At 35.6% G+C, this 14,247-nt stretch overlaps 1 protein-coding gene across 6 annotated transcripts; it reads left to right on the plus strand.

The window, feature by feature from the left end:
* Positions 1-3,541: 3,541 nt before the first annotated feature.
* LOC112526505 (RNA polymerase II C-terminal domain phosphatase-like 1) lies at positions 3,542-14,118 on the plus strand. Of its 6 annotated transcripts, none has more exons than XM_025136806.1 (17): positions 3,542-4,374; positions 5,456-5,929; positions 6,133-6,343; positions 6,527-6,684; positions 6,784-6,854; positions 7,039-7,144; positions 7,287-7,370; positions 7,557-8,156; positions 8,264-8,327; positions 10,111-10,241; positions 10,393-10,446; positions 10,542-10,638; positions 11,104-11,321; positions 11,578-11,664; positions 11,776-11,841; positions 12,296-12,369; positions 13,391-14,118. In XM_025136806.1, exons 1-17 carry the CDS (start codon positions 4,090-4,092, stop codon positions 13,497-13,499), a joined length of 2,889 nt encoding a protein of 962 aa, XP_024992574.1. In that variant the 5' UTR covers positions 3,542-4,089; the 3' UTR covers positions 13,500-14,118. The 6 variants fall into 6 exon arrangements, with proteins under 6 accessions (XP_024992574.1, XP_024992575.1, XP_024992570.1 ...); XM_025136807.1 differs by having other exon boundaries at positions 11,116-11,321; XM_025136802.1 differs by having other exon boundaries at positions 6,133-6,684.
* Positions 14,119-14,247: the final 129 nt, after the last annotated feature.

A 14,247-nucleotide genomic window follows, 5' to 3' on the forward strand; every position in this document is an offset into this window, starting at 1 on the left:
TCAGCGCCCTAATTTCGTTGTAAATAATTGCGAAATAGTTATATTTCATTTTACACTATATCATGATAACTTCTTAATCATTCTGACCATTTAATTATTTTGCACCAAACCATTCAACAACGGCCAAACAACCCCTAATATACATTAAAATGGTTATAATTAAATTATAACTAATAAAATATAACAATATTACAATTCAGCACTAATCGATTGAAGATTATTAGTTTTATTATGTAATAATGATATAATTTAACACATCATAATAACACTAATAATCTTCAACCGGTTAATGTTAAATTATAACATTTTATATATTTATTTGTTTATTAATTATAATCACCTTAATGTGTAACAGTTAAAGTTATATTTTTATATCTTATATAACTGTAATATATTTTAAGGGACCAAATATGTTGTAAAATGAAAAGTAGTTTGAAGGACCAAATATGTCATTGAAGATCGAAGTTGAGATAAGAGGAGGGTGAATAGACAAAACTGCCCCTCGCTAACGTAAACTTAACCGAGGGAGTTAGAGGAAGAATCATATCCGTTATAAAAAAAATGACAGAGATGTTTTTTGTTAATAATTCTTTTCAGGGACCTTACTCATTAATTTATGTAAACCACAAGAACCAAATCTGTATTTAACCATTTTCATTAATATCACTTTTAAAAATTAAACAATATATTATATGATTTATTTATTTTATATTAAATTAAATTCTAAAAATACATTTTTTATTTAATATACACCCCTCTCCTTCCCATTTCATCGTGACAGCAACCCGTCACCTTCATGTGTTCAACGGTAACCCCGCCCCTTATGGGAAGGTTATCGGAAAATGCAAGAAGCCAATTTGGGGAGTGGTAGGGTGTGTAACAGATAAAACCAAGTAAAAGATAACAGAAGTGTAAAATTAGTAAAATATTATATTGAAAAAAGGATGTTATACATGTTGTATAAAACGAAGAGGATGGATCAGATTAACTGTTCAACTTCCTATATTGATTCCTCATGACCCTGTCCCCTTATCGTTTCCCCTGACCACCACCCTTATCACGTTCCTGTTTAACAGTGGCCCCACCCTAACGGGGAGGCTGTCAGAATGTAAAAGATGGAGGTCAGGAAAGGGTGGGTTAAAGACTACAAAAGAGAGAAAAGATGAAAATGCCCATCATTTGACACATTTTTTTTTAACAAATCAGTCAGAATGATTATTTTTAAAGCAAAATGTAAACTTTAATGATCATTTATGTACTTAATAGAGCATCTTCAATGGTTATGCTGTGATAGAAAAGTTGGGGATTTATAAGGGGGCGTTTGGTTCGCATAATGATTTTTTGAATGAATGAGATAGGTCAAAGGAATTGGAATCTGAAAGGAATTGGAATTGAATGTTATCATGTTTGACCAAGTGTTTGATTGACAGGGATGAAATGTAACATGTTTAATAAATTGGAATCTGTTTGTTTTGTTTGCAACAAAATTTGGAATGGAATTATGAAAAATGACAAAAATACTGTTTCTTTGATTTTTTTTTAATTACATTACATATGGAGAGCAAATTAACACAATAACAACCTTCTCCTTTTTTCTTACTTTTTATCTTTCTTTCCCTCATCCATCTGTGCTTCTTCAGCCTCGACTCAAACTGAAGGAAACAGTGATGTTTATGGGTCGAAGCAGTGCTCCTAAATCGAAGCCGTGATGCTATGGGTCACCTTTTGGTGAAGGAAGCAGTACAAGTTTGAGAAATTGAATGGAAACAGTAACTGAATGGAAGCAGTACAAGTTTAAGAAATCGAATGGAAGAAATACATGTTTGAGAAATCAATCGGTGAAGGATTCACAGAGGAAGAAATCGATCTTGAAGGAGTCCAGACTTCAATAAATGAAGGAGAATGACTAGAATAATCTGTTGATTGAGAGAAAGAAGTCGATCGTGAAGGAGTTACATTAGCGGCTAGGGTTTTATCTTTTAGTGAGGGTAGTTTTATCATTTTCAAAATACTGGTTGGAATGGATCTCAATTCCATCACTTTTATGAAGGAATGATCAAATCCACATTTAAGGAAATATTTGGAATTTAATTCCATTCCATAGGTAACCAAAAGTCAGAATGGAATTGGTCAACGAAATTGACCATTTCAATTCCATCGGATTTCGACGATCCAAATGCCCCCTAAGAGTTTTTTGCTCCAATAGCTAATTGATACTCTATTTTAGAAAAAACTATAGCATAACTGTTGAATATGTTTTTAAAGTTCATGGACGATGTTTTTAGATTTATATAAACCAGATGTACCAAAATTTTAGGAGTTGTTTGGTTGATTTTTCATCAGATCCTGTATGGATAAAACTGTGTGTGTAAATTAATTTGTTTGTATAGACCGGTAAAACTTTTGTTTGGAAGGGGCTTTTCATATATGGAAGGAACATGTTTTTTAATTGGGAGGAACATGTTTCGAAAAAGCTTTCCTTTTTGTATAAAACCTCATCTAGAAGCTTACCGAACAAACCACTTTCTACATAATTAAGAGGCGGTTTGGTTGGTTTTCCATCAAGTCTTATACAAATAAAATTGTCTGTGCAGTTTAATCTGTTTGCATAGATTGATTTTTTTTTTGTTTGAGAGCTCTTTTCCATAGATGGACGAAGCATATTTTTTAACTAAAAGGTACATGTTTCGAAAGAACTTGACTTTCTGCATAAAACTTTATACTAGAAACTGCTTAATATATTTATTATTAAACAAATAGTTATCTTAATCACTACTTAATATACAATGAGCGGTAAAAGCCTAAAACAATCATATATGACATCTGGATCGTTTGTTCAACACAGGAAACAAATAACAAAGTATCTTAATTTATGGTTTTACACAGACAGATTAATCCACATAAAAATGTTTGTCCATACATGACTTAATGCAAAACCAATCAAATAGCCCCCAAGTCACTTTACATTACATTAATCCACAACTAAACAATCATTCACAACTGACTGAATAAACTATAAGTCTTATTAAGCTACTAAGAAATAAATCCTAGATAACTACTAAACAGTTATATATAGCTTATCAAATAAGCCATAATTATAAATAATATCATTAATGATCCATCTTTTTTTCTTTTCTTTTTATTAGACTTAGGATCATGTGAGATCGATAGTTTTTCGTGAGACCTGTAAGACCAATTATCTATCCTTAGATTAGATCTACAATATAAACATTTATAATCACAAAATTGCCACGAAACTTCTCAATAATCACAAATTTGCCACCATACAACTTTAGACCATTAGATCATTAGCTTATAAAGTTAATCAATGAACATAAATTAATCTTACAGGTCTCACAAAAAATCCTTGATCTTACGTGAACCCAACATTTCTTTATTAATTGTTGTTGTGTGGGGACAAAGATGAAGGTAACCTAAACTAACGGCGCGTATGCAATTCGGGCGTAATTTGCTAACCCTAAACCTACGCCTCTCACACATTATATATGACATCACCCATTAACAACAAACCCTCACACCCAAACAGGTTTTCTAGAGAGAGAAAATTTGAGAGAGAGAGAGACTGTGTGTAAGCAAATTTTGACCTTTCAATTTCTTTGTGTATCCCGCATCTAATCTAGGGTTTCAAGTTCATCGATCCATCATCTTCCTCGTCAAACATCATCATCTTCATCTAAATTTCCCCCAAATGGATGTAAAAATCCAAATCTAAAACTCGCCGATCGTTCATCAGCGCCTCCGTTTACAGATCTAAAAAATCTCGCCCTAAATTGGTCTTTTTTTTGTTTGTCGAACAACGGATCAAGATCAGTTATAAATTGTGTTTGTTTTTTGTGATTTAACTGAGACGATAAGATGAATTCAATCAATCGAACGGAAAAACTTGATGATTGATGATAGATTAGTGATCTGTATGTATATGAATCTGTACACTGAACAACAAGAACAAATCGAAGAAGACGAAGGGGAAAAGAGAGAGAGAAATTATCGCTCAAGATTCTGATAATTTTTCTTTTTTACTTTTTGGAATTTTTTTATAAAGAAATTGATTTTTGAAGGAAAAACAGAATGTATAAATCTGTGGTGGCTGTTTGTGATGGGGAAAAAGTACTTGGTGATGTTGAGGTTTATTTTAATCCTCATCTGATGAATCTGAATATGAGAGAGAAATTGAAGGACAAAATCCGGATTTCGTACTATTCCACACCAAGTGAGAGGTGCTCGCCACTTGCTGTTCTTCACACCATTACTTCACCAACAACTGGGGTTTGCTTGAAATTGGAGTGCAGCAACACCATCAACTCGAACTCGCAGCTCCATCTGTTGCACTCTTCATGTCTCAGGGAGAACAAGGTATATTTGCCAACCTCAGAATAAACAGATTAACAAAAAGAAGATGACCACAACCTATTGAAATTGAAATTTAACTCAAAACCCTAATTTCAGCTGCAAACTTTTTATTGTGAGGACTTTGGTGGACAAAGATGAGACCCTTAAAGAAAACCTAAAATTGAAACTTTCAACAGTTTTCACTTTGCTTTTTAACTTTGGATTGACTTGATGAAGAACCCATATATTTTCTCTGAATTTTGGACTGTCTTGTGTTACTCAGAATATTACAAAATGCGAACATAAATCTTAAATTCTTAATCAGAGACCGATCTGTGTCATAATTTGCAGTTCGGGATCATTTATAGGAAATACAAATGGGGGACTAGCTTATAATTCTTGAATGGACTGATTTGACTTGCAATTTGCAGTTTTGCCTAAAGTTTGGACCCGTGGATGTTACCCTCTACATATAATTCTTGACTGAAGTTTATTGGAGTATCTAAACTTATAAACTGGATGATTCTTCCTGGAATAAAAATTGGTGCTGAAGAATAAACCATATGTGTAACAAGACATGCTCTTTAATTGGCTTCATGTAGTGGACTGTAACTTCATGGATAATTTTTCTTCAAACTATACCATCAGTACAAAGAAAGCTCTTAATCGGTTTACCGGATACAATAGCTGGTTCTATCATAATTCTGTGTTGAAGCAGGTTGAATAAAACATGCTAAAACAAATAAGGGATATCCATGTAAAAAGGGTTTCTCTTTTCATTACCTTGGCTTCACAAATTGGAAGTGACTAAACAAATATCTATTAAAAGCACAAGCAGGGATGTAATGACTTTTTTGACAAGATCATTCATTTTTAGCATTGCATGTTGACCTGTGTATTTATGGTCTTTTTGCTTATGGAGTCTGATCTTATTTGTTGGTCTCCACAAGCAAATGCGTAATTCTCATTTATGTCTTGTTGTAATCTTATGGATATTCTGAAATCTACTCAAGTGTGTTGGTCAATAGGATTTTCAAAATTTTGTGGTGTTCTTTGATCCTATTTCAAACTTAAAATGTGCTATTGACGACATGCCCATATGCAGACTGCTGTTGTCTCACTTGGTGGAGAGGAGCTTCACTTGGTAGCCATGCGCTCTAGGAGAAACGACTTATTTCCGTGCTTTTGGGGGTTTAATGTTGCACCAGGACTTTATGAGTCATGCCTTGTCATGCTGAACCTTAGATGTCTTGGCATCGTGTTTGACCTTGATGAGACGCTCATAGTGGCCAATACATTGCGGTCATTTGAGGATAGGATTGAAGCCCTACAACGGAAAGTGAGCTGTGAGGTTGATCCACAGCGTGTTGCTGGTATGCTTGCTGAGATCAAACGCTATCAAGATGATAGAAATATATTGAAGCAATATGCGGAGAGCGATCAAGTTGTTGACAATGGCAAGGTAATCAAGTCGCAGTCTGAGGCTGTCCCCGCGTTGTCAGACAACCATCAACCTCTTGTCCGTCCACTTATAAGATTACAGGAGAAGAACGTCATTCTCACACGTATCAACCCACTGGTATGCATCTACTGTTTTGAACCGGCCCTTTACCTTATTCCTTGCTTTCGTTGGTTTATAATTTACACTTCTTCTCAATCCAGTAGTGTTCTGTTTAGGTCATCAGTTTGATTGCGTTGATGATTGCATATGTTGTATGGCTACGTGATCTTATTTCTTATTTGTTTATTAAATATCTTACTAAAACCTTCACATTTTTACAGATCCGTGATACAAGTGTCCTTGTGAGACTGAGACCTGCATGGGAGGATCTTAGAAGCTACTTGATCGCAAGAGGACGGAAGCGATTTGAGGTTTATGTTTGTACGATGGCTGAAAGGGACTATGCTTTGGAAATGTGGAGGCTTCTTGATCCAGATTCAAATCTAATAAGCACAAAAGAGTTACTTAACCGCATTGTGTGTGTGAAATCTGGTAAGTTGTATGGGAATTACTCAAACCGTACTTGTTGTGTGGCCGACACTTGTCCATATGAATGGAAAGCCGATTACCTAGCTTGTGTTTCTTCAATTACATCGCGTAGTTGTTACTCATCATTCGTGTTCCATAAATGTTATATGAGCAATTTAATAGTCATACTTATTTCCATTTTATCAGGGTTGAAGAAATCACTCTTTAATGTTTTCCAAGATGGAAACTGCCATCCCAAGATGGCGTTAGTTATTGATGATCGTCTGAAGGTGTGGGACGAGAAAGATCAACCTCGTGTTCATGTCGTTCCTGCTTTTGCTCCATATTATGCTCCTCAAGCTGAAGTACTAACTATACCCATTTATTTTCTTAATTTAAAAAAATGTGTTTGTAGTATCCTTTCTTATGCAATAATACTCCTTTGTTTATCTTTGTGCTTTTAGGCAAACAGTGCTGTTCCTATCCTTTGTGTTGCAAGAAATGTTGCTTGCAATGTCAGAGGTGGTTTTTTCAAGTAAGGATGAGAATTCATTTTCTGTAGTTTACAACTGCCTTCATGTTGCATCTTTTGGAGTATTTGCATTTCTTTTTCACTATCTAATGTTAAATGGCCTCCTAAGTTTTGGTTAAGATCCAATCATTGTAATAAAGGTATTCATGTTGGTTCTTTTAGCATGACAAGTTCTATCTTTGAACAGAGACTTCGATGATGGCCTTCTGCAGCAAATTACTGAAGTTGCACATGAAGATGAAATCAAAGATATTCCTCTGCCTCCAGACGTGAGCAACTATTTGATTTCTGAGGTTAGTGATGGGAAAGTGTCAAGTTTCATAACTTTTCCTCTTCTTTCTGGTTTCTATTATTCTCCAGTTTTATAATGATTAGTGTGTCTTGAGACCCGGGTTAAGTAAATAATTGTGGTGATATAATTTGCTTGCTGCCCAGGATGATGCTTCTGCTTTAAATGGGAACAAAGAACCACTTGGTTTTGATGGAATGGCAGATGTTGAAGTAGAAAGAAGATTGAAGGTAATTAGTCTTTTTACGATGCTATTCTTTGTAGGATTACATGGTTTATGTATTTCAATGTGACAATAGTTTCACTTTTGACCATGTATTCTTGTATTCTCATTAGTAAAATTATCTACATCCCACAATAAATATATTTTTATAGAAACTTGATTAATCATAAATTCATCTGTTGTGATCATCCAGGATGCTATAGCTGCTTCAACCATCTCTCCAGTGATACCTACCCTAGATCCGGTACTCAAGACAACTTTCCAGTACAATACTGCACCTGCAGCCATGCCTCAGCCAACAATAGTGCCACCAACAATTCCAGGGCCAATTGTCCAATACCCCAATAAGCAATTGCCTCAGGCAACCCCTGTACTTGAACCATTCACTAAAGTTAATCTTCCCGAAACAAGCTTGCATAGTTCTCCTGCAAGGGAAGAGGGTGAGGTGCCAGAATCTGAACTGGATCCTGATACAAGGAGGCGGCTACTCATTTTGCAACATGGTATGGACATGAGAGATCAAATTAGCAGTGAACCTCAGTTTCCTGTAAGGCCTCCTCCAATGCAAGTTTCCGCTCCTCGAGTCGACTCACGTGGAGGCTGGTTCCCAATGGGGGAGGAGATAGGTCCAAGACAACTAAACCGAATAGCACCTCCTAAAGAATTCCCTCTACATCCTGAGCCTATGCACATCGAGAAAAAACACCCTCTTCGTGCACCACTCTTTGTTCAAAAGGTGGAAACTTCTTTACTTCCTGATAGAGTTCTTGAAAATCAGAGACTTCCTAAGGAGGTAACTGATGTTGCTACTGCTCTTATGCAGTAGGCTAGTATATTATGCTATAAATACTAGATGTAGATGACTATTTACTAAAAGAATGAACATATATATTTTTGCAGGCCCTTCAAAGGGATGATAGGTTGAGGTTAAGCCATTCTCCGCCTGTTTACCCCTCGTTTCCAGGTAAGCTGCTGTACATGTATTATTGTGGTTAGAGTCCAATCATATACAAGAGTTTCCTTGAAAAGTTTGTTAGTGTAGTACGACTTTCACCAAGTGCTAGAACTATTCCTTTTTACTCTTTCTACCTTTAGAAGACACCTCTTGATTGTTGATGAGATATTCCTGTCAGTGACTTTTGATCTTCCATACTCATTAAGAAGTGTGCAACATTTGGTGCCGGAATGCCTTGTTTTCCTTCATTTTATTTTTGTGAAAAAGTTACCAGGACAACGATCTCTCTCTTTTCTTAAGAATTGTAGTTGATTGCTGCTGCTTGAGGTTTTGCTTCTATTGTCGAGTTCACTAATGGAAATCACGATCTTCTTATCTGTATTAATGTTTTAGCAATGTTAAATTTCCCTTTAAATTTTAGGTTACATTCCTTAGAAGGATTTTATATGGTTGAGATATCTTTCCCTTGAAAGGAATTGCACTTGTTCTGTACATAAGTGGTTGATTCATTATCTGTCTATTAATGAAGAACTTTGTCAGAGGTGTGAGCTATAATATTTTGACCAGCATATTAAATTTGAAATTTTAACAATCGTCGTTTTGGTTTGACTATATATAGAATATCTGTTGACTATTGCTTCATCGTTTAGGTTTCATTTGTAAATTTGATGAGAGGAATTGATTTTAAATTTGTTACCATTTCTCCTGCCTCGGTGTATAAGGAAGTAGGGAAAACATTTTTATAGACCATTCAGATTATGGTTTGTAGTCAAACCCAAAATGTTACTATATTGGTTCAGATTTAAACGACATTGTTAGAGAATATAAAAAGTTAAAACACACCAAGTTGGGAAAGATGTTAATGTCATTGAACATGTTAATCTTCTGAAGCAAAGCTGTAATGGATATGGCATTTTGCCTTGCATTTCCATGTTTCATTTTAGGAGTTTTGTCATTTTCAGTGGATAGCGTTATGGCTTATGAATCGTAGGTTTTATGACCAAGTTGAGAAGTACTGGGCTTAAATTCTTATTTTGCTTTTTGATCTGTCAAATATGTGCCGAGGGTTGTCATAAAAGATTAAAATCTTGACCTGTGATTTCATGTGATCGTCAAGCCCAATTGATCATTGGGCCTCATCAATTGTTTGCGTTTCATGAAAATCTCAACCCTGTGTCATGAGTTGTTTCAAACTTTTCTATGAGTTGGACACAAAAAATATATATGGGTTTTAGTCTGAGCTTAAGCCTATATATGAATGCTTAGAAAGTCTTCTGATCAACATGGGCAAGTTCAGTAAATACTGAATCCAAAACAAGATTGGTAAATATTATTTCTTATCTTTTAAGGTAAGACCTACATGGATCCGGTTTGCAAGTAAAAATGAAAGGACTAATGTGTTTACTCACACATGGCAGCATATCCTTATGTTGTTAGAGATGTGGTGTGCGGCCTTATGTATGCAACACTGAGGTGTCACGACTATATTCCTAACCTGTTGGTTTGGATGATAAAAGGTAGAATTACTTGAAAAGATTTAAGAAATCTTTAGGTGAAAAGTTCAAATCCCAATTGCAGGATTTCTAAGGAGATGAGGCTTTTGTAGGTCATCAAATTCTTACAGTTGGATATATAATTCGAACTCAATTGGCTAATAAGTACTAACTTGGAATGTGTCTTCAACAACAAGAGTTCTGTAGCCTGTAGCTTTATACCTTGATACTTCTTTTGCTTTATGAGCTTGCATCGTTACAAAGAAAATAATTTTTTATTTACTGAATGTATCTTGAAGGGGAGGAAAGTTCCTTGGGTCAATCATCATCCAGCAACCGAGATATGGATATTGAAGCTGGCAACAGTGATTCTTATGCTGAATCCCCTGCTGAATATCTACATTATATTGCCTACAAGTGTGGAACTAAGGTATGAAAACAGTAAATTTTCCTAATTTACCAAAGGCGAATTAAGAATCTATTATGTTCGCAGACTATCATGCTAAGATGGTATTTGCTTGAGAATCAACTAAATTAAGCTTTTATCTTGTTCTGGCAACTCACTATATCTATGCTTGTAGGCAGAATTCAAGCAGGCTTTGGTCCCTAGCATTGAACTGCAGTTCTCTTTTGAGGTATTCAAAATCCCTTTAAATTTCAAAAATGTTACTTGTGACACAATTTCTGTGAATCATTAGAATTTGCTCAAACAATCTATCGTCTTTTACAGGTATGGTTTGCTGGAGAGAGAATTGGTGAAGGAAGTGGGAGAACACGAAGGGAAGCTCAACATCAGGCTGCTGAGGCATCTCTTATGAACTTGGCAGGTAAAAAAAATATTTGGTGGTTTAAGGTTAACAATGTAATAAGATTGGAGTTGTATGCTTGTTTATTTTCTTTTACTGTTTGTTAATAAAAAGTATAATGAAAGCAAGATCATCTATTTCTTTTATATTTTGAGTTTTGTCATAATTAGGGACAAACTTTTAAGAAGTGCCAATGATTTAAGGTTACAAAATGGTCATGGTAACAAATGAATAAAATCTACTTTGCCGGAATGCCTTAAGTTGAAACTTTGAAGACTAATAGAGTTGTAGGATGTTTTCTAAGAGAAGATAATGAGACCTTATTATCTATTAAAGTATTGATAAGTTTTTTAATAGACTGTGATGCCCTTCAATAATTATTGAGTTTTGGGCAGAAGAAATGAATGGTTCATCGACACAAGATACTCTTCTATGTTTTTACTTTCCATAGTGGCTTGTTGTCAACAATTATTGTAACCATTCTAGGTGATGTTGCAGATAAGTATTTATCTCGCCTAAAATCTGGCACAAGCTCTGTTCATGGAGATGATGGAAGATTTGTAAATGACGGAAGTTCTTTTGGACATCAGTCTTTGTTGAGGGAGGAGTCTATGACATTTTCAACTGCATCTGGACCCATGAGGGCTCTAGATACAAAGTTGGATGGGTCAAAGAAAGGGTCGATTGCTGCACTTAATGAACTTGTAAGATCCTCATTAACTTGAAAATAATTGGTTAATGTGTTATCTAATATAGTAGTCTTCACGGAAACGATCACTCCACTCTTTAGAGTAGAGGTGAGGTCTATATACATCTTCCCCATTCCCGCCCCCACCTCTGCCCCCACCTTTGGGTGGGATAGACTTGGTTCGTTTGGCTTGATTTTATTTAATCCAGTATTGACAATTGTTTGGGTTCTGGTTATTGATTGGGCATATATCGACCTTTTCGTTATTTCAGTGCATGATGGAGGGTTTGGGCATGACTTTCCAACCTCAGCCTCAAGCTTCAACTAATATGGGACAGAACAACGAATTATATGCTCAGGTATTACTGATTTGTGGTTTATAGGGTCATTTGGGTCTTTTTAATTAGGAGAAGAATTCCGTTCTAGTTTCAACTTTTCTCATTTGCTTGATGCTGCTGTTATGTTTCCAGGTTGAAATAGATGGGGAAGTGTGGGGTAAGGGAGTTGGGTTAACATGGGATGAAGCGAAGATGCAGGTATTTATCTGTTCTTTCCATCCTTTCTTTCTCTCCTCTTCCTGCCCCGCCCCCATCACGCCCCACTCGTACTCTACCCCTCCTTTTATAAAGGGTGATTTGGTATGTGGGACAGTACAAGACTAAACAAAAACTTGTTGTCACACATTTGGTGTGACAATTAGACCGAGACTGGACAGGATTGAGTGGGACAAATATGCATTTTTTTATGTCGTACCAAAATAGTTGGAACAAAAATCAGTTGAGACTAGATAAGCTTAGTAAATTACTAAACTACCCCATGTGAAAACCTTCCACAATTCTTTCTCCCGCCCATCTCACTGTAACCCATTCCGTATTGCCTAGTAGTTGTCCAATCCCCTGACCGTACCGAAAGCACCTAAAGGGGTTCGTATATTTCATGACATAATCTGCATATTATCTTGACCAAGTCTCATGTTTTACTTTACTCCAGGCGGCAGAAACTGCTTTTCAAAATTTGAAATCAAGAATCGGGCAATATCCTCAAAAACGTCAACCTTCTCCCAGGTCACTTTCTTTTGCACTTGCACTGTTTTTATATGTAACCGGTAAACAGCCAGGGAAACAATCGCTCTACCACTTGGGGTAGAGGAAAGGTTTTCGTACATCCTATCCCGAGTGGATTTATGGTTTGTTTTCTTTGGTATAATACATAATATAGTAGTTATATAATTAGTTTATTACATATAAAATCTCGAACTGATGTGGATACTTGCAAACGGATATGAGAACTCAAAATATAGTGTGAGATTTTGGATATTTACTAATAGGGATGTAGTTATGTTCACATCCACATTTGTATTCGCCTGTAGCGGATATGGATATGGAGTACCCATGTTCGGATTTTCAATAATATTCGTCTTGGAGGAATTCATATGTGGACAACATCAAGTCTTTTGATATCCATTTAGGCCATGTTTGGCAAACTAGCTGATAAGCTGTTGGTTGATAAGCTAACAGATAAGCTAGATGATAATGCAAATTGACCTAATAGGACATGCTGAAAAGTTAATTACAAATATATAAGGGGCATAATTGGGAAAAAGTGGAAAAAATTCTTGGAGCTTATTGAAACACTACTTGAAGTAGTTTTGATACCTATAGAAAAGTAAGGGTTTGTCTGTTAGCAGCTTAATAAGCTTAATGGGATTCAAAACTTATTGGATGAGCTATACATGACTGTTTGGTAGTGGCTTAATAATATAGAAAGTAACTTATTCAATAAGCTTCTTGGGGGAGCTTTACGTAGAAAGCCAAGTTTTTTCCAGACCTGCATCTCCCAACTAAAAAACACTTTCCTTTCATCTATTAAAAACCCTCCCAAACAAAAATCTTCTCAATCTATACAGACAAATTAATTCACAATGACCACTTTATTCATATATGACTTAATGGAAAATCAACCAAACAGACCCTAAGTCCAAGTTTTGGAGTTTTTTTTGTGGAAACTTGTCAAAATGATGCACATAATTTTTGTTGTTGTTTGGACCCAATCTAACATATTTACATTCTCTTTGTTTTGGATCAGATCGTTTCAAGGAATGTCAACGAAACGGTTTAGGCCAGAGTATCCGAGAGTTTTACAACGAATGCCATCTTCAGCACGATATCCTAAGAACGCTTCTCCTGTTCCTTGACAACATCCAAACAGAACTCCTAATCTGACCAAATTCCAACGATTGGATCCTTATTAACTACGAACGCTGCGTTACTGTGAGTAAAATCCTCTATATCTGACTGATGTATACCCATCCATCACTGACCGAAGCCGTCGAGACCACGCCATTTGACTGCTTCTTTGCCGCAATTTGGTAAATTTTTTGAAACTTGGATCCATGGTACAAAGATGGAGAAGCAGATTGTATCGGACTTTTCCCTTCATTCACTTCCACATCCTACCCTGTTTATCGGCTTCTTTTGACACTTGGATGGTGGAAAATGGTCGTTATCCCGCCAATAGTTCTGCCAATGTCGGAAACTAGCATTGGCAATCAATGCGGTTTCTTGATTTTCGCGTGACCGATGATTGGTGTCGATTTGGAAGCAGCCAAAGACATGATTTTTGCTGACTCATTAAGATGGTGTTTGTAACTTTGTAATTTGTAGTTACTGCCATTAGAGGTTGGATATTTTTTTTATAAAATATTTTACCATTTTTTAGTTATATTTAAGCTCTTGGGCAGTAGCCATGAGTTTTTTGCAAAAATGGGTTGGTTTTGAAAAAGGTTTGTAAAAATAGGTTAGTTTTATTTTTGTTGGTAGAAATAGGTTAGTTTGTGTGGGACCCACCCATTTAAAAAAAATCTGATTTTCTATATTTACAAGTTTTACCCTTCAACTTACATTTTCATTTTTATTTATATCCTTTATTTTGTAAAATTTTAT

This window comes from Cynara cardunculus (assembly GCF_001531365.2).
Source record: "Cynara cardunculus var. scolymus isolate 2C chromosome LG 14, CcrdV1, whole genome shotgun sequence".
Taxonomy (NCBI): Eukaryota; Viridiplantae; Streptophyta; class Magnoliopsida; order Asterales; family Asteraceae; genus Cynara; species Cynara cardunculus.

What these genes read in the sequence shown, in the direction of transcription:
- LOC112526505 (XM_025136802.1), top strand. Translation starts at nt 4,090, where the DNA reads ATGTATAAATCTGTGGTGGCTGTTTGTGATGGGGAAAAAGTACTTGGT. An exon ending in GCAACTATTTGATTTCTGAG is followed by an intron (nt 7,145 to 7,286) that starts GTTAGTGATGGG and finishes CTTGCTGCCCAG; the next exon opens with GATGATGCTTCTGCTTTAAA. An exon ending in GGGATGAAGCGAAGATGCAG is followed by an intron (nt 11,842 to 12,295) that starts GTATTTATCTGT and finishes ACTTTACTCCAG; the next exon opens with GCGGCAGAAACTGCTTTTCA.